The 26892-nt window shown below is 44.0% G+C and overlaps 1 protein-coding gene across 2 annotated transcripts; it reads right to left on the reverse strand.

Moving 5' to 3' along the window:
• Positions 1-1176: 1176 nt before the first annotated feature.
• On the reverse strand, positions 1177-26683 carry kcng1 (potassium voltage-gated channel, subfamily G, member 1). Of its 2 annotated transcripts, XM_076042301.1 has the most exons (4): positions 26565-26683; positions 22466-22540; positions 5860-6700; positions 1177-2695 (listed from the first exon to the last, which is right to left on the reverse strand). In XM_076042301.1, exons 3-4 carry the CDS (start codon positions 6652-6654, stop codon positions 1925-1927), a joined length of 1566 nt encoding a protein of 521 aa, XP_075898416.1. In that variant the 5' UTR covers positions 6655-6700; positions 22466-22540; positions 26565-26683; the 3' UTR covers positions 1177-1924. The 2 variants fall into 2 exon arrangements, with proteins under 2 accessions (XP_075898416.1, XP_075898414.1); XM_076042299.1 differs by lacking the exons at positions 22466-22540; positions 26565-26683 and adding an exon at positions 13229-13377.
• Between the last annotated feature and the right edge of the window lie 209 nt (positions 26684-26892).

Consider the following 26892-nt stretch of genomic DNA (forward strand, 5'->3'; position numbering starts at 1 on the left):
TGATTGGTCGGAATTGTTTCCCCGAACTGGGGAGACCTGATTCACCGGAATGGCGCTACGGGAAGGTGCCGCCTCACCTGGATGGTTGGTTCACCGACCGTCGAGACAGTGTTGTCGCGGAACGCCGGTTAGCAGTCACACTTCAGTCCAGTGCAAAGTTGTTCTCACAGCAATGGAAACACAAAATCACAACTAAAGATTGATCTTGAGATTTACCACTTTCTTCATTTGTAAATGAATAGGGTTTCCTCTTCCAGGCTATGAAACTGACAAAGCAAATGTATGTCAGGCTGGACTATTGATTAAATACAAGCGTACAAATAGCTCGTCTGCTCTTTATAATATTGACCTGTTTTTCATAAGAACCGTTTATTTTTTCCGAAATTCTGCGCCTAGACTTCTAAATTTAAATACATTATTCCGCCAAAAGGTGTGTATAAAGGAGGAGAACGAAGAAGAACATTCTTTTGATCTACACTACAGAGAAAGCCTCCATTTACTGATGCATCCAATTGAGTTTGACGCAATGCTGCCATCTGCCGATCAAATGAGATAGTAACTCTAATCAACGCGTTTACATTTTAGAATCATAATAATAGAATTACAATTATATCACTGTAGAAATGATGAATGGCCTGAAGTGTCACATCTGCCTATTCTAAGACTGTATTTCATTATATTTCATAGAGTTGCAGCTCGTGGAGTTGCTGCACTCGAGATAAAACTGTCCCAGCATGTACTGACAGCCTTGAATTCTCAGCAGTACTAAGTTACGTGATTACATATATATGAACATTCTTGAGCACATTCTTGAGCACAGTCACCCTCTTATCCCCCCCCCCCCCCCCCCCCGCAAAAAATAGAACATCTTTAGAGCAATATTAGCAAGAAATGCCCCTATACTTTTTAAATGCATTTTTTCATGATTTCTTTTTAAGGGGGTGTCAAGTTCTATATAGAGTGATGGACGGCCCCATAGGAGTTGCATGTAGACTGTTTTTTTTTTTTTTTTTGGCTTGAATGGAACAGAGCCTTTATTTGTATAATTGGAATATCCGTGGTGACACTGTGAAGTAGTTCAAGCCAAAATGACTGCTGTGAAGAAGGCCTTTTATCTTCTTGGAATAAGTGGCACTTGTACTATAACACTGTGTAACAATGTGAAAATGAGAAAATGACCAATTTAATTATTTAATAAAACAGGTATGTGTCACTTTATAGAAGAGAAATAATGAATAGAACAGCTATGGACAGCAAAAACAGCAGGATTGACAGGCATTGTACTGTTATCTTGAATGCCCAAAGGTATTCAGAAAAATTGCATATAGAACCTCACAGGGTATAAGTAGGACTGTTAGTACAACTGATAGTGAGTGTCTTTGACAGAGGGGGGTGTAATGGAACAAAATATAACAGCACAGTCATTCAGAACAATGTGCCAGGGATTAACGGGGGACTTTTTAGCTCGCACACAAACTCCATTTGACCTCTGGGAATCAACAAAAGCAGAGAGCAGCTTCCATTAAGTGACACCAGGGTCAACCAAAGAGCGAACGACAGCTGCACATCCACTAAATCCAAGGAATCAACTTCACAAGGACTTTGTGCTTGTATGTTACTTTAGTCATTTCTAAAAAACAGAAACCCAAACTGCTGAGTAACAACGTAGGTAAAGATTATTATAGGAGATTCTTGATGGAGAACTTTTTTTTCTTTTTCTTTTTTAAATATGCAATCGTTTAATTTTCAGAGACCATGATACAACACATTTCACCCAGAGATATCTTGTAAATGTCAATCCAAGAATTTAGTGCTACACAGACAGGCCACTTTTCTGGGAAGAAAACAAACCCTCTCCACAAAGCAGACTCCCTTTCACCCGCAGACCCGTTCATGTCTCTCTCTGTCCACTCGTGGGAAAGTCTCAGTCATCCCTGGCGTCAGAGCCCATGGGGAAGAGCATGTCGCTCTCCAGGGAGAGGTTGCTGCCGAGGCCGGCCATGCGGCTCCTCAGCAGGAAGTGCGTCCTCCGCTGCAGCAGCCTCTGCTGCTCCTGCTTCAGCTCCACGTAGGAGCGCGAGAACGTGTGGAAGATGGAGGTGACGGGGAAGGCCATGAGGAGGATGCCGCTCAGGATGCTGCTGAGGGCCACCACCTGGCCCGGGATGCTCCTCGGCACCATGTCCCCGTAGCCCACCGTCGTCATGGTGATGACGGCCCACCAGTAGGTGGCGGGGATGCTGGTGAACTCCTGCGTGGTGGCCATTTCGTTCTCTATCAGGTACAGCAGGGGCGAGTAGAGCGCTATGGCCACACACAGGAAGAGCAGGAGCAGTCCGAACTCCCGCGTGCACCGGCGCGCCGTCAGGCCCAGAGTCTGCAGGCCCAGTGAGTGGCGGGCCAGCCGCATCACGTAGAGGATGCGCAGGGCTCGGAGGACACGCAGCACCAAGCCCACCTTGTCCAAGTAGCTGCTGCCCGAGCCCAGGCGCTTCTCGCCCGTCGAGGTGCTGTCCACCACCAGGGTGATGTAGTAGGGCAGGATGGCCACCACGTCGATCAGGTTGAGGGGCTGGCGGAGGAAGGTCAGCTTGCTGCGGTCCTGGATGAAGCGCAGGGTGAACTCCAGGGAGAACCAGGCCACGCACACCGTCTCCACGATGAAGATGTTGTAGCACATCTTGGAGCACGTGCCCTTGTGCAGAGGGGGAGAGAGGAAACACACGCACGCACACACAAAATCGTGATTGGTCACTCGTGCCAAGTGTGAGATGAAGCTGCCGTCACTAGGGGGCAGCATTTCAACATGAAAAGCACAAGATTTGTTGAGGAAATCCATATCTCCATATCAAACTTAAAAAAATGAAAACGAATTAGAACTGTTATCAAGTTTTCAGTGTGTTGTAGTGAATACATCTTTGTATTCACTGAATTTCAAATGAACACAAATGTACTTAAAGTATGAAAAATGAGAGGCACATTTTGTTTGAAGGCATGCAGGTTAATTATTTATTTAGGCTATAGATATTTGCATATTTTGGCTGTAGAGCCAAATAAGCCACTAGAATGACATCCAACCTTCAAGATGAGTTACTATAATTTAAAGTGCACAAGTCAAGGCATATAAAGCACAATATTTCATTTTGCAGCCAGGGACATATGTGTCTAAGCAGTAAACGGATGCCGTACAAAAAAAGAGAAGCATTTTCAATGTAACTTTATGAGGATTTGAATCGATTTTTAAGTTGCAGGTAAAGTCGGATTGTTTACTTTTTCAGAGCTCAACCTTAAATCCAAGTCAGTTAATTGTCACAAAGATCAAGACCTAGTTTCACAACTCAGCAGACACTAATTTTAGATGAATGCCTTCCAGCACAGCTTAAACATAACAAAACTCACTCCCACAGAGGGGGAGAAGGTCAGAGGAACCTCTCTTCAACAATCTACATGAAGTTACACACTTTTGAAGAAACACTTTCTTCGCTGGCCATAAAAAAAAAACTCATTGGGAAACTGTCAGCGCGTGACGTTCTCTAATGAAACGGCTGAATTCAGACGTGCAGAGAGCACAGCCCAGTGCAAACAGAGAAAGTGTGTCAGGTCAAATGTAGCACTGGGGCTTAATCGAGTGCAGCTGTTCGATCTCCTTTATGTGGTTATCAATGTCCCTTTTTCACTTTTTTTGTAGAACAAAAAGTACTGAACCACTTCATACAATGGAGCTGAGAGAAGCATGGAAAACCAGGGGCTCTAAAACCTCCCTCGCACTACTGGACATGCACTTCATTTCATGAGAATGCGCTAAAAAATAGAATGTTGTAGAAAAGGAGAAATGAATCAGTCCCGGATGACACAGTGGTGCAGTGGTTGGTGCTGGTCCCTCACAGAATGAAGGTTGTGGGTTCATTCCCTGGGTCTGGCTCTTTTCTGTATGGAGTTTGCATGTTCTCGCACTGTCTGCGTGGGCACTGCGGCTTCCTCCCACAGGAAGCCAAAAATGTGCGTAGGGCGCAAAAACTTTAAATGGGCTGAAGGTGCAAATGGTTGTTTTTTTTTATGTGGCCTTACGCAAAACAAGCAACAGCAGACATATGAGATAGGCTCCCGCACCCCCTGCGACCCTGAGTGGTGAACTGGCCATAGAAAGTAGATGGGTGTATGAATCAGTCCATTATAAACCTGTTTTCTCTTCACTCGGCAGGAAAATTACAGGTTCCATTTTCTCCTGGAGCTGAGCAAAGAGGGTCAGTGGGCTAATTATGGTTGTGATTGAAGTCATAATAATCAAGGCACTATTTGAAAGCAGACAGAGTCGTCATGACATTTTTTGGAGAAAAAAAACAAACAATCCTAGTCAGGCAAAACTAGGCTCTCCCTCAATTGTCAACTGTGAAAAAGGGATTTAGAATGCTAAATTCAATAGCATTCAAAATGAATTTAGCATTCTAAATCTATATTCTTCTACCAGTCTGTCCTGGCCAGCACTCTCTTCTCCTCTGTGGTCGGCTGGGGAGGCAGCACCTCATCTTCCGGTACAACTTGGACACATCATCAGTGATGGTCAAAGGGTGTTTCAGGTCTTTGATCTTCATACACCCTCGCCTGGTCGACCCAGCCAGGGCGGCGTGTTGTTGAGGACCTCTCTGCAGCCTCTAAGATGTTACTGGTCGCTCTCTTCAATTGCAGTCCTTTACGCAAGGAGTTTGAGGGTCCCTGGATGATAACCTGAAAAGCCTGCGAAGCCTCGGCACCCGACCTCGACTGGCGAGCTCTCCGGCCGTTGTTCCGGCATTCTGTGAATTATTCTGATCGTTGTTTTGTTCTGTCCAGGCCACAGACACAGACTCCCCATTTATTACCAGAAGGCATAAACCATGATGCTTACATCAACAACTAAATTTCTAATGTGACTCATATTTTCCCCGATTGAAGCTCCTGCAGACTGTCTGACACTGTCTGCTTTCAGTCAGAAATGACAGCAATGCTTTTTTCTTTCAGGTTTTGAATCTCTGGAACTAATCTTCCAGACAGCAGACGTTCTGCTTCAACTCTCAGAACATCCAGCCAGAGATTTCTCTATTATTGTATTTCATTTAACAAAATCTCTTTATCTTCTAAACTGCACTGCTACTTGTGTTTTTTAAATTTCCTTTTTAAAGGTAAAGTTTGTAAAAATTCTGCCATCTAATGGCTACATTTTAGATTGCAGCGCTCATTCGCTCACCCTCCCTCTCCCAAGCCTGCCAGTGAACTCCAGGCCTGCGCACACAAACCAGGATACCTCGTCTACCTTCTTCTTTGTTGGCTTACTTGAGAACGCGAGCGTTCACCCTAAATACAACTGTCAGGAGAGCTGGATTGTCCACACTGGGCTTCCTTAGAAATATGGCGGCGCAAGATGACCTCCAACAGGGAGAAAGAACCTTGTTCTACGTATATTCTTATATATAAATATGAACCGTTCTATGGGTGGGAAAACCAAATTACTTTTGTTGAACTGTGCGTATACAGTTTTTAAAAATATATCTGTGGGAAGTATATTAAGCCTTGACAAATATCAGAAATCAGGCAAATAAAATTTATACACTGGATCTTTAAAAATTTCAAGTGTTTTGTCTTGAGCACTTTTACTTTACTTTTACTTTCAAAGCGCGTTGAATTGCCTCACTGCTGAAATGTGCCATCAATCACAAGCGCCTCTCACTTTTCCATAGTACTGATTTAAAGGTTGATTCCCAACTAAAGAAACTCAGACGCCTCAGACGTCTGAAGACAATTTGTCTTAATATGATTTTCTTTGCCGCTGGCATCTTGATAGCAGCTTTTCTCCGCTCTCTGCAAGACACGGCAAATACTCACTGCCTCCTCCTCTTCCCTCATGGCGGGCATGGTGCTGATGGACAGGTTGACGGCGGTGATGGTGACGAACAGCACGGACAGACAGGCGAAGATCTTTCCGGGCAGGCCCGAGTGAGGCCTCTCCACCATGTCCCTCAACTTGGCCATCCAGTGGTTGAGCCGGGACTCCGCCGCTCTCCTCCCCCGCCGTTCGCTGTCCGAGTCCAGCAGGTCGTCCAGCAGCTCCTCCCCCTCCTCGTCCTCCGCCGCTTCCTCCTCCTCGGCCCTCTCCATCGCCTCGAACTCTTCCAGGCGCTGCAGGAGTCTCCGGCGGCAGCACCACTCCAGACTCTCCTCGGGGACCCCCCAGTAGAGCAGCTCCTCCCTGAAGGAGAGCGCGCACATCTCCCTGAGCGAGCGCAGCTTGCCCGCCCGCAGGTAGGTGAGGATGGTCCGGAAGGCGCAGGGGCTGCGGTCGAAGAAGAACTCGTTGTGGGCCACGTCGTAGTCGTCGCAGACGCCCATGATCTCGTCGAAGGTGCTGCAGAGGGGCAGCTGGCCCAGGCGGGACAGGGGGAAGTCCTCCAAGGTGGCCCAGGGCAGCTGGTAGCGTAGGCCTCCCACGTTGATGATGGCGTGGAGCTTGCGGGAGCCGGCGTCGCGGGTGGCGCTGAGATCCGGGGCCTGCTGGGCCCGGCGGTAAAAGGCTCCCTTTTGGGCCTCCTCCTCCTGTGTGGGAGGCGCACCGAGGGAGTCGGAGGTGCAGCTCAGGGCACTGTAGTCGTAGTCGGAGCCATCGCCAGCCAGCAGGGTCATGGTTGCTGGTCTGCTCACATCCCCGTGCTCAGCACACCAGCATCACCTTCAGACGGGAAGAGAAAGAAAACGTTAGCAGTGTTTCCATGACAGTTTTTCCACAAAATAAAAGCGATATTTCTAAAATTTCAACAAAGTAATTGCGATTTGCAGGTGTTGCCATGGAATGGTGTGAAGTGCATAAGCCGTAATTCTAAACAAACAAATTATAAACAAATTCTCATAAAATCTCATCCCGCAAAATTTTAGAATTGCTATTGCTTTACGTTTACGTTTGTTTGTTGTCAAGAATGATTGTTAGATTTTTCTCTTTGACTACTTGTAAAAAATATTCCTGATTATGCAGAGTTTACTGTTACTTGTTTGTCATAAAATATTTATCAATTCATCCATTTTTCAGCAACGCTTCTGCACACTGAGCAACACTGAGGATAGCGGAGGTGCTGGATCCCATTTGCATTCAATCATCATTTATCTGCCGGTCTCAGTTTGGGGGAGGGGCAGACACCCGTACTTTATTTAAGAGTATACTAAAACCTTCCTCTTTGACAAAGCTGACAGTTGGGTTCAACATAGAATATTTTCATTTAAGCTTCCAAGGCCAAGTGAGCACCTTCCAGAGTTGCAGTCTGCTTAAGGTTTCTTCCCACTGGGGTTTTTATACTTTCTCCTGAGGGATCTGTTGCAAAGCACTTAAAGACGCCTCTCGAAGGGCTTTAACTCTTAAGAAATAAAAGTTGATTGATTGCTTGCTTGATTGATTTTCCAGCTGTTTGACGGCAGTGCCAACCACTGCATTGATGATCGGGTCACCTTTGAAATATTCATCTAAAATCCAATTATATATTTGATTTCCTTGGAGATGACCAACACAAAAAGGAATTAAAGTGATTTTTTTTTTAAGAGTTTAAAGAAATGATGGTATCTGAGAAAAAGTGTTTTTTTTTCCAAGTCAGTGGGTACAATCAAACATGAAAATGAAACAATTTTGTTCTGCTTAATGTGTTTATCAGAAAATTATATTAAATAAAACTTTATTGAACAACAGCACTAATATGATCAATGATGTGCTTGCTGATGTCCATTAGATGTAACTCTATTTGCTGCCTGATGAAAACTGAGTGGTGAGTCACTGAGTGACCTTCTGTTCGCTGTCTACAACAAACAGCAGTTAGCTCAAGAAGTCTTTCTTTCTTTCTTTCTTTCTTTCTCAAATCAATCAACTAAACAAAATGATTCATTATTTTGTTTTCAATTTTGGTCGTCTGTCAAAATGTTTATATCTCACTTTTTATTTGGTCGGCTACCCGACCAGAGGCATCTTGAATGTTTGATCATAGTAATAGCAATTACTGGTTGTTTTATTTTTAAGTGTTTAATATGAAATTTGACGCTGCTTAGCTGTTTCCATGTTGCAGTGACTGGAACTCTGGAAGCATTAAGAAACAACTCTCTGGTAACCTTGCACAGCAGCTGGATCTGTCTGATTTCAACTCTGAAATCTGGTCCATAAAAAAAATCCAAAGGGATTAGGCAATGTTCCATCTGGTGGGCCAGGTCAGCTAGTTAGTTTGGCATCCTCAATTTTCCACTGTGTGTGTGTTTTTTTATTTTTTATTTTTTTAAACATGACAAAGCTGTAACATGCCATATATATATATATATATATATATATATATATCACCTTATATATACACTTAGTATATATATATATATATATATATATATATATATATATATATATATATATATATATATATATATATATATATACATATATATATACTAAGTGCAGTGAAATTAATATAAGCAACATGTAAAGCCACTGCAAAAGACTAGTGATGAAAAAAAAACCCTGCACATCACCTGTGCTGCAAAGTGGCCCGTGTCCAAACTAATTTAATCAATTACTGTAATTAAGGGGGAGGCAGGTTAGCAGGCAGAAATTAAAATGTCAATGGCAGTGCACGCTGCTCTGCAAATCCTTGTTCAGAACAAGGACCCAGCTGCTAAAACGGGGATGTGGCTGTGTCACTGGCTGGTTATTAGGCACCTGCACTGTCAGCCTCACTTGAGCAAATGATTACGGTTAGCGACATCTGAAACCAATGGGATTAGAGGGAGCACAAGCTCCATCTCCACTCTCCAAACACTCCTGCCTACACTCACAAAACTCTCCTACTATTTGATGGCATAAAAAAAATAAATCATGTAAAACAGGTGTGGATGAGCAGCGTGCCACGTTGCCATCGAGGAGTAACACGTCTTTTTGCTCAGAGGAAAACGGCACCACCTGCTTTCGATACTTTGAGAAGACAACGAGGCCGTCGGGGAGACACTGGGTCATCTGGCAGGAACCGAAACACAGCAGCGGAGAGGGTGTCTAAAAACAGCAACATCGCTTCTTTCCGCTGAATTCTCACATTCTGCCTCCCGTGCGGCGGAGGTTATCAGCACGCCCACAGTGCCTCGCCTGAGTGGATGTGCACGGGCCTACGCCGCTCTCCTACGAGATTAAATCGCGCTTAACCCCCAGAGGCTGTTTGATCTCCTACTTTGCCTTTAAACCTTTTTTTGTTGCCTCTCCTCCGTCGCTGGGCCATTTTTTTTTTAAACCCAAGTTGCCCCACTCCTCACCCACCCACCCTACCCCACCTCCCCACCACTCTCTTCTTCTATTGTGCCTCAGATGCCTCCTCTGAGGGGCCGGGTCTCTCTGGGTGGGAGAGATGAAACGCGGCGCAGACAGCGAGAGGCTGTTCTCCCCTCCAGATCGGCAGAGGTCTGGCCTCTCTCCGTGCCAGCGTTATCACAGCTCAGCCACGGGGCATGTTCTCCAGATTGCACGGTGAGTCACTGGGTGGTGAGTCTCTGCTGCCTGACACTCCAAACTGCCCCCCCCCCGCCTCCCTCCCCAGGCTCGGGAGCCTTTCGGCGGGCCTCCGTGTACCAACAACATCGAGTGAGATCGATCAAACGAGCGTATCGATGGGGGTCAGAGTTGATGGAAGATTTCCGAGGTCAGACAAGTGTTGACGCATGATGTTTGCGATATCCGACGGCGCCCACCGCTCAGCGTTGGACGCCTCTGATTTCTACAATTTCAACGTGGAGTGAGCGTGCGAGCCATTACAAATGACTTCGGTTTTCTGGTAGTGCGGCTCCACGACAAAAGAACCGGACAGATTTCTGCCAGTCTGTCTCTAAAACTGAGGATTTGCAATTCAACTTGACTCAGTGTGCGAAAGGCAAACACATGGAAATGAAGTGGAAGCGATCAGTGTCGCTGATGAGAAGGCAGGCGCCTGGTGATCACAATTGGAGAGAAACATATTTAAAGGCCACTCACGGCAAAGCGTTCTGCCTCACTCTTTGTGTCTTGCCAGCAGAGTGATGGTGTGAATTCTTGTGAAATATTAAATAGGGTCCTACTATGAAAAAATATTTGTTTCAGCTCTTTAACTTGTGTTTTTGCTCCACTGTCTTGTCAACCAACACACCATGTATCAAAAATAAAATGAAAACATTTGTTGATTTTTCTCCGTGTTTTTTTTTTTGACTGTGTTGAAACGAGCTGTTTGGATCACAAGTCCAGATAATTACTTTTTTTCAAATGTGGGCCAGGCGTCGCTGCATGAGAGCTAGTAGCCACTTCATCCGCTAGCCAGTGCTAACATGAGTAGCTGGCCAATCACAAGGGAGTGTGGGCTGTTCCAAGGCGGAGCCGTGGATGGAATAGGCAGGGGAGGGAGGATGAGAGCCAGAACAGCCTCTTTAGTCTGACTGACAGAAAAAACTCTGGTATTGAAAGGCTTGGACTGTTCAAACCAGGAGATGGTCGAACAGAATTGTTTATTACTTTGAATAGACAACCACAATTCGTTTATTCGATATGGAAATGGTCCCTTAAAGAATGATAGTCACAGCAAAAAATTAAAAAAATAACAATAAATAATAAAAAATTGCACACTTTATCTAAAGCTGTGTGATCATATGAACCACACAGTATCCGCTCCATCCGGCCAACGATTCTCTTCCTTTGGTCTTCACAGCTCACTGCTCTCTAATGGACTTTGAGAGGCTGGTATTTGCAGAAATGCACTTGGAAAACCACAAGAGCAACCGAGCCCTAAACTTTTCCGCCCTCCATCCCTTTGAAATCTGGTTAAACACTGAAACACCCCAGCACGCCAGAGGCACCTCTGCCCCCACAGGAGCTTCCCTTACAGTAATTCCAGCAGTAACAGTTGTAAACAGAAAAAAAAGAGTCTTTTTTTCACTTGAGAGTGGGCGGCATTAATGCACACTGAAAAACCCTGCAAGAGCAACATCGCTGCAGGACAAAGCTGGCCTCCCCAACGCAACATTAGCTGGTCCACCGTGATTGTTCTGCTCCGATTCCCAGTTACAGACAAAGCACACCAATGATAATTAGTTAATGCTGGTGGGTGTGCATTTTGTCATGGGTCATCAATTTTTTTTTTATAATCCCAACTCCTGCCCACACGTTCGTTCAAGGTACGGGGGGGGGGGGGGGAGCAGAAATGTTTCACGTGCATGATTCCTTCACATATTCCTCCCAGAGCGCGATGAGGAGCTCCACACGACCATCATTTCCCGTCTGCAGTTTATTCCCCAGTCCGGCCGGTCCGCACCCCTACACACCCCCACCCCACCCGCGTCCTCTCAGAGCCTGCTATCCCCCAGACGACACCAGTGGTGACCCAGGAAATCCACAGTTCTGCCTCACCGCTCCAGCACTCCCCATGATCCTGGACCCAATAACAGGAACATTCAATATTTACTCAACCTCAGCCTTACACTCCATACAATATGTGTCTCATTTCGCATCCCAAGCGTTTCCCTCTCCAGGGCGGATGGCTCTTCCCTCTACTCAACTAACTCGATTGCATACATTGATACCCAATTTTCAAAACATTACCTCCTTTTTCTCTTTGCAATCATTCTCCCACTATGGTCATCTAGGACCTTGGAAACACATTCAAAAATGGGAGGAAACTCACACTGGTGATGCGCGCCCTGTCTGTCACACAGGACAGAGTGTTATAAAGTGCAGGACTGGGAGCGACGAGGTGACAGAAGGCCAGGGACAATCAGGAGACACGAGGTCGAGAGGAAGAAATGAAAAACACGATTACACTGTGACAAAACAACCCTTTAGGTGACGAGATGGATTAAGGGGGCTGGGCGAAGAGCCACATGGGGATTTTTTTTTTTTCCGCCTGACCTGATGGATGTGAGAGGAGGTTACGTGAAGAAGGAGGAAGTTTAGTCAAGCTGCCGATTTGCCAGTCACTGAAGCTGCAGAGACGACGGCTCAGGTCTCGTAAACAAGGTACGAAGTGAAAAGGGTACAGGTTGTATTTAGGCAGATGAGCTTGTGCTCATTTGTAAATGATGTAGGCAATGTAAATACATCAATCTGATCCAAGCAGGGGGGAAATATTGACCAAAAAGACAAAAAAAGATTTTAGCCTACCAACAATTTCCAAGAACAATCATTTGATTGGTGTTGAATCTGCAGCCTTTACTGGGAATCTCTATGTGTACACAATATAACTCCGTGACATAATGTTGCTGGGCGGTGGTGACCTTTCACCTGCTTCCAACACACTTTGGAATATGAATCTGAGATATAGTTTACGCCCAAAGACGCTTGGGAATAGCGGATTATAATTAGTTTTCCAGCTTTTCTTTGTGGGAGAGAATCAGCCATTATTATCTGTTGGAATGAGAAAAAAGCCATTAGATCATCTCATTACATTCCCAATTACCTGGAGGAGGGGGAGCAGATGATCTATTACATATGACATATCACTGATCTGAAGCCTGCGAGAGGCTTTTGTGGGCTCATGATGGAATAACGGGATAATCATCGAACTTTGCCCGCAGGAGCGAGAGCGTGTGTTGCTCGGAGAACACGGCATCAGCCGTAATTCACTGTTCCAGTCCACGGCTCTCACATGACAAAGTTTCTCTCCACTTCTCGTAAAAGAGAAAAATAACAACAAAAAGGCGTCCGCAGTCACAAACATCACCACAAAACAAACCATACACATTCCCAAACCATACCGTCCCTGCATTCCCGAGAACACCCCCCCCGAGGGTGTCTCAGCTGAGGTGGTGGACCAGTTGAGGTACCACAATGTGCTGCAGCCTCATTATGACATAATGCAATGAACAATCCGTCCACTTCACAGTTACAAAGATGATGTTTTGTATGGGCAGAAAGACCAAAGTTGTGCTACGTCCAGGAGTATCAGTCAGCTCCATCACTCTTGACGAAGGGGACGGGCGAACGACAAGGTGAGCTCTTCCTCCTCTCATGTTTAAAGTTTCTGTCTGCCCTGCATATTTAAAAATCTGGCACCAAGAGAACTGTGGTTGGTAGACGAAGCCTGCTGAACCAAGCCGGAGATCTTTACCTGTGAAATTCCCTGCCACTTTCTGCGACAATCCAAACTGCCCCCAGCTTCACGTCACAAACTCTCTCAGAAAAGTGGCTGAATTTTGACTGCTGCAAGAGGCGGAGGAAGAAAAAATAAATACTCACTGCGCTCCTGATCCCGTTCCACAGCAGCCGTCAGTGTGCTCGGGGTGAAGAGACAGATGCTCGCGAGGAGAAACAGGAAAAGGGAAACAAACAAACAAGCATGAAATGTGCGCTCGGCTCTGCCTGCTGCTGCTGCTGCTGCTGCTGCTGCTTCAACTCCACTCGGTCCATGCACAGGCAGCAGGCTGGTGGAGGCTGTACAATGATCATGAGCAACAGGCTGCCTCCCCTCCCATCCTCCCCCCGACTCCCCTCTCCTCTCCTCCCCTCTCCACTTCCTCTTCCCCTCATCTCTCCCTCTTTCAACTCCTTCCTCCCCCCACGTTCCTCCAGCGCTGACATCACAAGTGGGTGTGCCATTATGCCCAAAGCTTTTGAGAGAAATCCATGGCAACCACCATCTAGAGAGAGCTGTGTATGTGTCCTCCACATGCATCCCCACCCGGTCGCCCCCCCCCCATGCAACTTTAAATGGGAATAATCACCGCCCTTTGATTGCACGTTCAAACAAAGGCTTTTATAGGCCCCTGTGGGTTATGGCGTGCTGAGGGGGAAGGGGGTGGGGGCTGGGGGATGATGGGGGGGCAGGACAGGTTGGTGCATCCTGGCCAGGACAGGGGTCTCCAAAGTTAGACGTGTGTTGGAAAATGCAACAATGCTGTCAAATGCTGTCATGAGGTCTGATGATAAGGAGGAAGGAGCGGCTCACACGCAAAACTGGTCATCATTGCCGCCGCAGCAAACGCTGCCGCTTCCACTGACCACCAGCCAGTGGCACTGAACCTCAGGCAGCATTTCCATCAGTGGTGCCAAACTCAAGCACACAGTGGGGCCAAAATTTAAAACTTGGACAAAGTTAGACATTGATATATATATAAATATAAATATATATATATATATATATGTATATATATATATATATATATATATATATATATATATATATATGTATATATATATATTTTTTTTAATCTTCCTCCAGATAGAACAGTGAACCTTTTCAGATGGACCCAAACAGCCTGAATATGGAACAAGCAAAGCTTAATACTATACAATAAATGACTTAATACTACACACATGCAAAATCCAAGTTCAAACAATAAAAAAAAAAAACTCATCAAAATAAATAAAATGTAAATAAAAATCATATGGACTCAATCAATCAATCAATCAATCGGCGGGCCAGCAGCTCTAGTAGTGATTTCATATCAGCCTCGCAGGCCAAATAAAATTACAATTTGGGCCAAATTTGGCCCGCGGGCCAGAGTTTGACACCTATGGTTTACATGAAAAGCTTTGGCAACAAAAAGATTCAGGAGCGCCTCATAGCGAGGAAGCACGTCGCAAACAATGTTCGACGTCTAACTTGAGCTTCATGTCTCTCATTTTCCAACTGCGATTTGAGCATCCAAGCACCAAGATGTGAACAAATCAATTTATTTAGCACATCGTCAGCAAATCTCAGTTTGTCTACTAACTTCATCTAATCAACATTTAATTTCATTGAACATGTTGCACACTGATTCTTTCAGAACAGCCAAACGGCTGTTTTTTTTTTTCTTTAAAAAAAAAAAGAAACTGTCAACATCCAAATGAAGCACTGACCTGTTTGCATTAGGTCTACTAAATCTCAACCTGATGCCGTGCTTCCTTTTAGGTAGGTCTGTTTTCCCTCTTTAGTGACGTGGATATCCTGAGCTCAACGGAAGCTGCAAAGGTAAACACACAAGTCACTGTTTCCACTTCAGCGCTCTTTACGATGATACAATGACAAAGCAGAGAGGACCAGCGTGCGCACAAGTAAAGCATTAGCATGACTAAATCAATTATTTTGCAGCAGAGGCCGGGGCCCTACATATGAACCCAGCGATACGCCGGGGGAGAGAAGGAAACATGCGACGCCAAGCCAGGGCTGTTCCTGCCAGGTGACTGAAGGTAATGACACAGGCCGAAGAAAGAGAGAAGTGCAATCGGAACATTTTCTGAGAAAGAAAGCAAGAAGCGGGGGGGGGGGGGGGGGAACAGCACACGTTACGACTCTGCTACATTGGATTTCAATTGGAAACAAATGGCAGATCTTAAGGAAATGGATGACAAAGTTAATTATGATCATCTATTTAAAGTGTGGCTTTACCCAGGTAGCCTCTGGCCTTTGGCTCACCTCATAGGACTACCACCGATCTATGGGAGCAGTGTTTGGCATTTGCAAAAAAAAAAAAATAAAAAAAAAAAACACAGCAAAGTAATTTCTGATACAGATTTAAATTCTGCAGGAGACTGCTTTTCTTCTTTGTCTACCAAAATGTTTTCCTACTTCCCGTCAACTTCTTCCCATTGACAGTCAACCAGATAAATGGTTAAAATGAATCATTAAAATAAAAAAGGTAATGGAAAACTTCATATAACACTACATATTTTGTGTGTTATGACGATCACGGTTATTATTAATACATTCATGGAAGCAGAAACTGGATATTTTTGGTGCCGTCAGCACCAGATGTGATCGCGCCTGCAGGCGATCGTCTGCTGATTGTCGATTGCTAATTGCTGATACAGTTTTGATCCTATTTCTGTCTGAGGGTTGATGCGGCTGTGAGTGCAGACCTTACCTCTGCCCTCTTTTCCTGTCTGGAAGTAACGAAGGGTCAAAGGTTTCGCCGTCTAGCAGGACTCTTTGATTTTCTGGGTCCTGAGAGATGACGGAGACCACTGTTGATACATGCTCGAAACTGCTCGGTTCCATTATTCCTTCTAAACCTGCTGCTCCTGCACTCGTGGTCACTGGGGGTTCTAGAAGTCTATCACAGCTGTGTTCAGGCGAAGGTGGGGCTACATCCTGGACAAGTTGCCAGTTTATTATCGCCGCATAGAGACAAACGGTCATTCACAATCACTCCTCTGGCCAATTTAGAGCTCTCAATTTCACACAAATAGCCTCCAGGCCTCGAACCCGTGACCTCCTGGCTGTGAGGTTACAGTGCTAACCACTGTACTTTGACATTTTGGTTGCTTCATATATTTATTTGCATCCCACATCAAATAAAAATAATGTTGCACTATGCAGTCAATACTGGCCAGTTAATAAAAACACATTGAGTCCAAGATGTCTTCTTGAGAGTTACCAGAAAGGTAAGCGACGGTATTGCTCGACACATCTTTACTTCTGATCTTTCTTGGCCACAACGTTCCAGGCAGGAGAAAGGTCTGGCGCCAGGATCAATATTTCACTCGCCGCACAAAATAACCCCATGTTTTATGTATCACAAAGGCTCCCATCTTCTTTTTTAAAGAAGGGAACAATTCCTTAATAAATAAGTAAACATCACTCCTGACATTTCTGGCATCACATTTTTGACCATTAGAGGTTCCTGTTACCACATCCTGCTCCATAATTCCAACTTCCCCTGTGACATTCTGCAAGGCTACAAAGAAAGAAAGGATGAGGAGATGAAGTGAAACCCTCTTCTGGAACAAACATTTCTTCTTTTTTCCCTGCCAACAAATGAGCTTTTTCTCACACCGACATTGACTGAAAAGGCTGCGTGTTATTATCATGAACGGCTTGCAGAGTCGTGCAGCAGTTACACTGGAATGTTATTCTTTCTCCCCTCAACCATGGAGGACGACTTGAAATGTCAACCTGTTCCGTCAAATGCTGCATGGGGTTTCCCCTCCTTGATGCTTTTTCCAGGATCTGATCAACTGAGATACTAATTGAGTGTAGGATGGAAAATTAGATTGACCATCTAATTTCCACATTTGTGGCAGGAGAAGCACGTTGCTTTGCCTATGCAACAGCATTACAGTAATGTGCAAGCTGCACTTGCAGACAAAAAAAAATCAATAATAATAGCGCCGGTGCTGCTAATTTCATGATGTCTGGTTCTCTGGTTTAGATGTGTATCCTTTAAGGTGCAATGTGTGACAAATTGAGATGAGATAAGCCAATCACAGTCAATCACATTGACCTGTACCCAATGTAACCCATCGTAGAACCTGGCCTGACAGCTAGACCATTGTTTCGACAAACTAGATTTATGTCACCTTAACTTGAAGCTTTACTTTGGCTTTCTTGGCTTCATTTACTTGTAGGACACTGAAGCCTAAGAGATAACGGAGATAAAAAAAAAAAAAAAAAGAAGAGTCTAAATTTAAGTTTGTTTGCAGAGTTTTGTTTTTGAGGCCACCACCACTGGCAAGGAACGAACTTCCTCCTCTGCGGGTCGGCTATGAAATCTTCTTAACAGCGGCTCAGTAAACAATGCACCTGTCAAACAATGAGGTTCAGGTGCCAAAGATGCACAGCCGTGTCTGTTTGACTGAGACTGGCCCAAATCCTGCCGAGTTGATTCAGCATTGCACGTGTCAATACGGTAACGCCTCTGAGTGCGGCTGGATGATGAAGGCATCAGGCTCAGTGCGAGCTGGACTCAAACCAGAGGAAGAGGAGATGAATCTCTGTGTCTCTGTGACCCCGGCCTATTTCACACCACTGTGTTTGTTTATATAACATGGCATTCATTGCGCTGACATGTGAAAAACACTTGAACATAATAGCCATGGCTGTATAGTGAGGTATGTGGCTTTGTTTATGCAAGGCCATGGTGCATTCCCAGGAAAAGAAACAACATGCAAAATGAAAGGATTGCAGAAAAACAGATGTTTTTCACTTCATTCCACATTGATGTTCTTGTCAACAACATGAGCACAATTCTTTTCTGAAGACTAAAGACAAATTGAAAAAAAATTTTTTAATAAATAAATAACCACACTGCATAATGAGGTGTGACTGCACCACCCTGAACCAGCATGCTTGGCGCTATGTTACCTTTGATGGTTTTTCATAAAGCAAAGGCAGCACAGTTTTAATGTTCATTGCACTCAGAATTGCTATGCCTCTATGAGTCTTCAACACACTTTGCAGGCTTGAATGTTGATGTTTAAAGCAACCCGTAAAAATGCTCTCACACTAACGATGACTGAAGCCTTGCCTGCATTCTAGCACGATCGCAGGTGCAGAATCCAGGTAGACAAAAGTTGCACTTCACCATCATGACTTGTGTATCAGCGTTGTCGTAAAGTTGTGCTTTGGATAACTTTCATTTCAATTCCATTTTCTTCACTGTAAAGCACATCCAAGATTACCACATAGCTTTGTCGTACAGTAGACTTTACATGCTTGACATGGGCAGTGCACTATCGCACTGCACTGATCTGATTGGCTGACCTGAACCGACTGAGGTGTTGGAAATGACTGAGTGGGGATCCTAAGAATGTAGCACTATATTAATAGCTTTGTAAAAACTAATGAGCGCTCATGTGGCTTCTTTACATTTCATCATCTTCTTCACTAGGAGTGTCAGAACAAACCTAATCTCCTTGACTGCATGTGTGATGACACATTTCCACCCTCCGCACTGTAAAAAAAAACCCACCAGTGCCATCTTCCAGAAGCAGCGTGGGGACCTATTTCAAACCCGCTGTTGGCAGGTGTAGTGGTTCATCTGCTGTGTGAGCCACTCTGGCCGGTTTCTATAAATATGAGCTCATTTGGAACACTCTACTCTTGAAGTAATGGCTTATTAAGCACCATTAAAAGGACTCTGGTGACCACACGGCGCGCTCCAAAGACTCAAAAAAAGAAAAAAAGCTGTGCCAGATTATGGAGGCCGGAGAGGCTGATGAAGAGTTTGATAGCAGATGCGGCCATTTATCTCATTCAAGTGCAGGGTGATAAAAATCACCCTGTCAGTGGTGAATCACTGTGTGTTACACCCACAGACACGGATCGGTCATGTTCAAAAGAGACGATGGCCTCCAGCACAACTCGTCACAACTGAAAACAGCTGCTTTAGCACGAGATTCTATTGACCTGTGGCAAAAATCCAACAACTTCGAGGGCTGTCTCAATTCTATTCATCCTTCATTAATTCCTTGTACTGATGAATGGAAAGAGCACAGAACAGTTGGCGAGTTTTCATTAACACTTAAAAGGGTCATTCACCCAGGATTGATATCATCCTGTTAGTATCCCTATTACCCTTTCAATACTCAACACTCTGTGGGAGTGATGGGCAATAAACTATTTTTCAAATTCAATATGATAATTGATATTTTGGGGGTCAATATTGACATATAGATACAAATAAACTTTTTTGGTTTGTAATTTTCTCAACGAATAAGAATTAAAAAAAACACAAGATGTGTGATTTTTGATTCAGGTTAACTTGACCTCAAGGAGAACTGAGACTTTTTCCCATTTACCACCATGACATCACACTTCACACTTGTGGACATTATTAGATTATTAGATTAGATCAACTTCCTCATAACATCAACAACGAGACGTCAAAAGTTTGAAGGATCATGAGGTGCCTTTGTTTACACAGCCACCATGAAAGAGGATATTAGGAAATTTTCATGAAAAATACCTCCTCGGAAAAATACAAAACAAAACAAAACAAGAAAAAAAGGAGGAAAAACGCCCACACTTGGCTTCAGCGACTCGGCAGGATGACTAAGCAGCATCCTCACCAACGCTGGGGTGTTTTGTTGGCCAGGTGAACAGACCTCTGGAGGTGAAGAAAAGGAAGTTTATCAAACTGACGGTTTTCTGAGGCTCTCTGAGGGAGTCTCCAAAGAAATCAATGCCGGGATCAGGACGTGTCAGTCACAACACAGGACTGGAAAAACAAGCTGCCCAAGTTGTGCTCCTGACGGGCAGATTGTGTACTGTATGACCAATGGAGTGGGAGAGCAACCTCTCTGTCTGCGGAGCAGCAGAGCACACATTGCACTGTGGGATGGATGAGAAACTTGAAGTAACATTGCAAACTGTAACACCTACAGCATTCCACAAGTGACATGAACACGTTGATTCATTGTCGTCACTGCCATCGGTAGCTTTTATGTGGCTCCAAACTGGTAACAAGTTGAGGGTGTGGGACTGGAAGCAGGTTGCTCACAGACTGGAGGCCCATTAACAGTCTGCAGCCAATGAAACAATCATCATGCCATGGTTGGATGATAAAGAGCTATTAAGCCTGGCCAAGTGAAGTCTTTTACAAGCTTCTGTTTGTTTTAAGAGCCTAATGTAACCTGATCCACACGATGGAGTCTGGAGATGGACTGAGGCAGTGTGAGGAAACAGCGCAGCGGCTGAGATAAGAGGGAAGGACCGAGAACGAGGACGAGCGCTAAGAACAACAGCGAACGCAATCTGAGAAAAACGAATTGATCTGCAAAATAAATTCTATATATGGACATCGCATGAGTCATGTTACCTGCCCACTGTATAAAAACCCAGGAACAATGTTTGATCACACAGCTATGTTGTGCAAGGTGGGACACAACTTTTATAACTTTATTCATTAATTCATGATTCATTTTTGCTTGTGGACAGTACAATGTGACATTGTGTGCCCTCTAAAGTCTGTCTTCTTCTCCAGTGTTGCGTTTGAGTCCCTCAGCTCAGCATCAAAATACAAATAACTGCTTCAACTTTTAAATTAGTGGCCTTAATTGTAATTTACAGGATAGGGAACTCTCTTTCTGACACTATTTTGGACTTCTAATGTCAGCATTCGCAATATGTGATTGTAAGTATCTGTTTGTGAGGTGTAATAATAGTCTCTGACGCACACTGTAAAGTCTTTGTGCATTCTCAAGGTGATTCTGTAGCCTTCTGAGCAATGGTTAAAGGTTTAAAGATCAGGGACTCTCATCAAGGTTTGATCCTCTTTGATATATTCCATGCCTTTGGCCACAAGGATTGTAATGATACTGTCATTTTTTGTTACCTTTCTTTTTAAATATCTGGACCAGTATTTACCATCTACGAAAAAAGATCTTTTGTTTTGGGAAGACACCCAGAGAAGAACTGTTTGGAAGAAAAAAAAACGCAACCACATGCAATTATATCACTGCCTCAAATAAACCAAGTGGGGAACACAGTTGGCATGGTAATATGGTATCCACATAGCTGCCGCCACAGCATCACACCTTCACATGTCAGGAGTTCACTTGGATTGATACCAAAAATAGCAGGAGGTCTTAGCCTAGCATTCACATTCTGTCTGCTGCACAATAATGATGCCAGTGTTCGTCCCTGTTATTACTTGTGCTGTTGCCATGGACAAAATGTTTCCTCTCATCCCTGCTTCCTCTCCAGAGACTGTGTTCAGTTTGACCCGCGTGACTCCGCCTATAATTCCCTAAGCGGGCTAATCCTGCTCTTAAATCGCTGCTAAAGCTCAAAATAATATTAGCCTGCATGACACACACATGCACGCACGCACGCACACGTGTTTCACACACAGAGCATTGAGTTCTGCCTCCGCTTCTTTGTTTACACAGTAATCCACTGGACGTGTTCACTGCTCACAGCAACTGTTGACATCCAGAAATCTCCGATGATGAATGAAGATCTGCAAGTTTTGGGGGTGGCACCGCTCGGAGAAGCGTTTCTCATGATAATCTTTATTTCCACACTGGTAAATTCCTCAGCTGTGGCCACTTTAAAAGCTCCCAAATCTGGAATAATAATGAGGCCGTTCATATTGCAGACTTTTCCAGTTGTAATTGCGGGGAAGGCACAGGTGGCACAGTGATCCATTAGCTGTCAGGAAAAGGCTTTGCAGTGCGAAAAAGAAAACCGACGGTGGATCACCGTCATCCAGAACCGGCATTGTTGATGGTATAAAAAGCATTGGTACTGATTAGTTATTTTTAAGAGCAACTTGAGATGTGCAAAACAACATCTGAGATGATACACAGCAAACCAACAATGGATGAAGATAATTATAAATGCATGTAACCAAGGAAACAACAGGTTTTGTGCTCATTTATATTATTGTGTGTAATAATGAGTCTATAGAACTTACAGTTTATGGTTCCTCAGATATAAATCATTGTGGTGTGGGCGATTATTGATGTAATGTTATACAAGGCAAACAAAAAAATGAAATGATAGATGATACATCATTTCATATTTGCGAGGAAACATTATTCCTCAAATCACAGACTTTGAAATCACCGTGAATGAGTTGCATCATCCTGATCTTGAACAGAAGAGAAGCTTACAGAGTAATTTTCTTTCGATCAGTTTTTTTTTTTTTGAGTATCCAGTGCTGCGTCATCAGAAACAGCCTATTAAATCTGATTCCCACCATTGAAACTTGCAGTAGGCGCCTCAATAACCCTGAGCTAGCAGCTCACAGCAGAACGGTTCGTACTTACACTGTTTATCAATCACGTCTCTGGCGTCGGACCCTCAATGCTGTCAAGCTCCTGCCGGTTTATCACGTGTCGACTCTGCAAACATACAGTGAGTTTTCTTACTGGACATCACAGAACAACGGGAGCAATTACAAGCACTGATGCTTCCGTCTGCTTTTCTTGTTTTTGCAAAAATAAGTCACTTCTGTGCATTAGCGATTTGCAACAACTCTGATTTCCATTGTGATTTGATTCCAATTAAAGCCAAGAGTGGTTCTGCAGATAACGATACCAATATCTTTTGTTTTGTTTTGTTTTTTTAAATGGAATGCGTTAAGACAAGGGATTATTTGCATCTTTCCACCTGCAATTTTTTTGATTGAAACGTGTTATGCTATATTATGTGAATGAAAACTAAAATCGTCACATCTCATATTGTAAGTCTCAATACTCAGCCATCCTTACAAATCTCCTCCAAATCAGATTTTCTCAGAGTGCTTGGGCATTTATTCTTTCAGGCTGCTTTCAGTGTCGGCTCATTCAGCTGAAACAGGGCGAAGAGCTGCATCCGCATCTTCTCTACAGCCGTCTCCCTTCAACGCTTCCCCTCAGAGGAACCTGCCTTGTACAAGGCAGTGAGTGTTTTCCCACTCAGCAGGCATCTTTAAAGGCTCTGCTCTTCCTGGTAATGGGTATTTCATGACCTTTGGGTGGGTTTTTTGGGGGTGTGGAGAGGGGGGTGTTGTGTAAACATTGGGGTCATGAAGAGAGGTCAGCAACAAGAATGGCAGAGTTGGTCACCACATGAGAAAAAAAACAAAACAGCAGAGCTCCTTAAACGACCCAGCTGTTGGACAGTGCATCCATCAGCACAGAGTGCTCTGGACGCTGACCATCTTTGTCATTCCTAAAGCAGCAGAACGTTCCGGTGCGCATAAGTGACTGTGGCGTTGTGGCCGTGCAGCCCATCAATGGGAAAATCCAGTGTGAAAACTTGCAGGCAAACCACAGCGTCCCATTACGGCTCGCTTTCCTCTTTATCATGATGAAACCAGAATGCAACGGCTGCAAGCTGCACCCTGACAGCCTCACCAGAAGGAGGGAACAAGAGAAGAAGAAATACAGGAAGCGACTGCAGTTCCAGCAGCTGCCAAAGAGGGGCACTTTATTTCTTTTTTAACTCATTGAAATCTTTTGGAGGTAGATGACGTGTTTTTGCAGTGGTGCCGGCTGCCTTCGGCAAGAGTTTACATGAACATAGCGGCACATTGTAGCTCAGCGCGGGGCACCGACGCCTCGCCAACCAATAGAAAGCCTACAGCTGTTGCCAACTGGCTGAACAGTCAGTGAAGTAATAATAATTCAAAAAAAAAAAATCCTTCTTATAACCACATATTTGAAATAATTGAAACAGGCTTGGAAAGTGTTCCATATGATTAGATTTTATGACAATTAAACTTCACATTTTCAAACCTATGCAGGTGAAACAGCTTGTAAATGTGCAGATAACCAAGACACATATTACATATTACAAATTACATTATAATACAAAACAGAACATTTCCTAAGAAAATGAATATGCTGAATTGTTGCCGCACCAATAAGAAAAAGATCCTGTTGGGCAATTGGCACACGGTTTGAGTGCTAGGCTGGGGCGCGCAGGAGGCGGCCAAGTCCTGTAGTGAAAATTAGTGCTGCCAAAATTATACAGCTTCATTTAAAGAGTTCTGATTGGCCAACATGGCATGTAAGATTTCATTTAGTTTCTATGGATACCGCATCGTTGCTACGCGACAGAGCTAACAAATGTGTCCTGGGAGTGGTTGCAGTATGTAACGGCATGCGATGCATTTACTGTATGTTGGGTTCAGGAAATGGAATGTTATTCATTATTATTATTATTATTATTATTATTATTATTATTATTATTATTATTATCATTATTATTACTAGAAAGATAGTGATGTCCAATCTCCAAAACAAATCTTTGGGTTCCTTAAAATTGATCATTTCAGCGTTGACCCATCCATTCATCCATCCATCCATCCATCCATCCATCTTCTATACCCGCTTATTCCTATTCAGGGTCACAGGGATCTGCTGGAGCCTCTCCCAGCTGTCTTAGGGCGAAGGCAGGGGACAGTGTTGACCCTGATTTGATTTTTAATTGCAACAAGGTAACACCACCTGACGTGGGCTTTTTGTTGTCACTGAGATCAGCAGTTGAGAAAAGATATTTCATCCTCCTCCAGTCCATCTGCTCCTGCCCCACGAATCGCCCAGGAGTCGCCCAGGAGTCGCTGCCTGCCGCCAGTGTTACGGAGAAGTCAGCTTATAACTCAGCAGGTCCGCCAATCACTGTGCCTGTGATTATAGCGCCGCAAAATAACAGCTCCCCTTTGCTTGCACGCGCTCTGATGTTTGCCATTTAATGGGCTCCTTTGTTGCGCTGACGCTTCTCCTCCATGACGCTTGTCATCAACAGACTATCACTGGCTCAGCAATGTTCCTCCGTCACGTCCTCCAGTCATTAATCACAGACAAATAACGTTGATGGCCGGTTGATGGATTTTGGGTGTTTCTTTGTTTGTTTTTTTTCCTGACAAAACCGACTTCATCGCTGCAGAAACTGGAGAAGCAGCAGGTGTGCATTCTCAACTGCGACACACGGGACATGGGTTGAGATAAAAGCGCGTGACGATAATCCATTCGTCTTCTTTACCCGCTTCTCCTGCACTTGAGGTCGCAGGATGCTGAGGTCTATCCCGGCTGTCTTCAGTGGTGGCGGTGTTATATATAGGACAAGGCGTCAGTTTATTAGAAAGACAAACAGCCATTTGCTGTCACTGCTACAGTCAATTTAGAGTTTCCGATGCATGTGCATGTTTTTGGATGGTGGGAGGAAGCCAGAGAACCTGGAGAGAATATTACTGATCTCACTCATCAGTGACCACATGACTTATAATGATATATAATAAATGATTGGACCAAATTATTTTTAGTAATTTATTATATTATTCTAAATCTGCTCCATGTTTTGTATTCATGTTGTGTTGATGTGATGACTGGGCTCTCTCAAAGGAAGTCAGCACGAGCTATTTGAAGCCTTTCCATATTCAGAGGATCTCGTCATTAAAAAAAAAAAATGTGCCTGTTTATTTGTGCACAAGGTTACTTGCACCATTTGGACCCCACAGTCTGGCAATTAGACAGCCCCTGCAGGATTTAAATTAGGTCTTGGACTGTGTGTGTGTGTGTGTGTGTGTGTGTGTGTGAAACTGAGATGGAGGAACAGGAGGTCTCCATGGTGTCCATTGGCAGCTTGGCGGACAGATTTTTTTTTTCCCCCCTTGATTTCAGTCTTTTCAGTCAACACCGGCCAATTCGGTCAGGATAAAGGAAGTTCTGTGACAGATTCAATGTTGTGAATGCTGAAAGTTCACAGCAAATCCCACCTCAGCTGGAGAGTGGAGAGAGTTCATCATGAATGCAACACTTTTCCCAAATAATGAGAAAACTGCCCTTTTCTCTGTTTTTATTGTACTAGCGTTTTATTTTCCCATAAATAAAACATTCAAATGTCCCTTTACATTTGTCAAGGTGCCAATGGCTTTTCAGGTTGACGCAAATTATAAATTTGCAGTATGTTGCTGATGTCAAATTTATCAATTTCAAGCTTAAAAAAATTGATTATAAATTCTGGATCTGTAGCTTAAAGTCAAGTCAAGTAAATTTATTTGTCAATTTCAGCTGTATGTACAAGACATACAGATTAATTGAAAAGGCGTTTCTCTCGTGCCCAGGTCCTACACTATTTTCTAACAACAATCAAAAGTCTGAATTAAATGAATTGACTCTCCACACTGAACTCTCCTGGACCCTACTTGTGCATATGTGGGACTTACCCAAAATCATAATCAGCCCACATGATTTTAACTGTCACATTCTAAACTGTATTTAAAATCCCATTCCTTTTTTAAAAGCATCACATTTTACCTTGCATTGAAAAAAATGACACGATATCCAAAAGGTTCAAATCCAATAGGACTTCTCAGTACTCACAACAGCAATCCCAACACTGCCATGAAGTCCTGGAAGCTTGATATAAATTGAATCTCACCCGCTCCTTTTTTCCTTGACTGAACAAACTCTAGTTGTGGACAGTCTTCTCCTGTAGGCCAGACTCTTCAGCCAGTTGCCTCACACACTGCTGGCTCCCACTGTCTGAGTGTGTGTCTGCTTCTCAGAGCTCCACCTGATCTTCTCCACCTGGCGCACCAAGCCTGATGCGGTCAAACTGATAGCCACGCCCATAACTGAGGGAGGGGTGTGGCTCCAGCTCACCTCCACTCTTCCTTTCAACAGCAATGTTTGTGATTCAGTTCATGCTTGCTAATAAAAAAAATATGTATTTGAAATTTTTGGAATATATATAAATATATTTAATT

Source organism: Nelusetta ayraudi, unplaced genomic scaffold (assembly GCF_046127955.1).
Source record: "Nelusetta ayraudi isolate G7.1 ecotype Tasmania unplaced genomic scaffold, CSIRO-AGI_Nayr_v1 ptg000070l, whole genome shotgun sequence".
In the NCBI taxonomy this organism is placed as follows: Eukaryota; Metazoa; Chordata; class Actinopteri; order Tetraodontiformes; family Monacanthidae; genus Nelusetta; species Nelusetta ayraudi.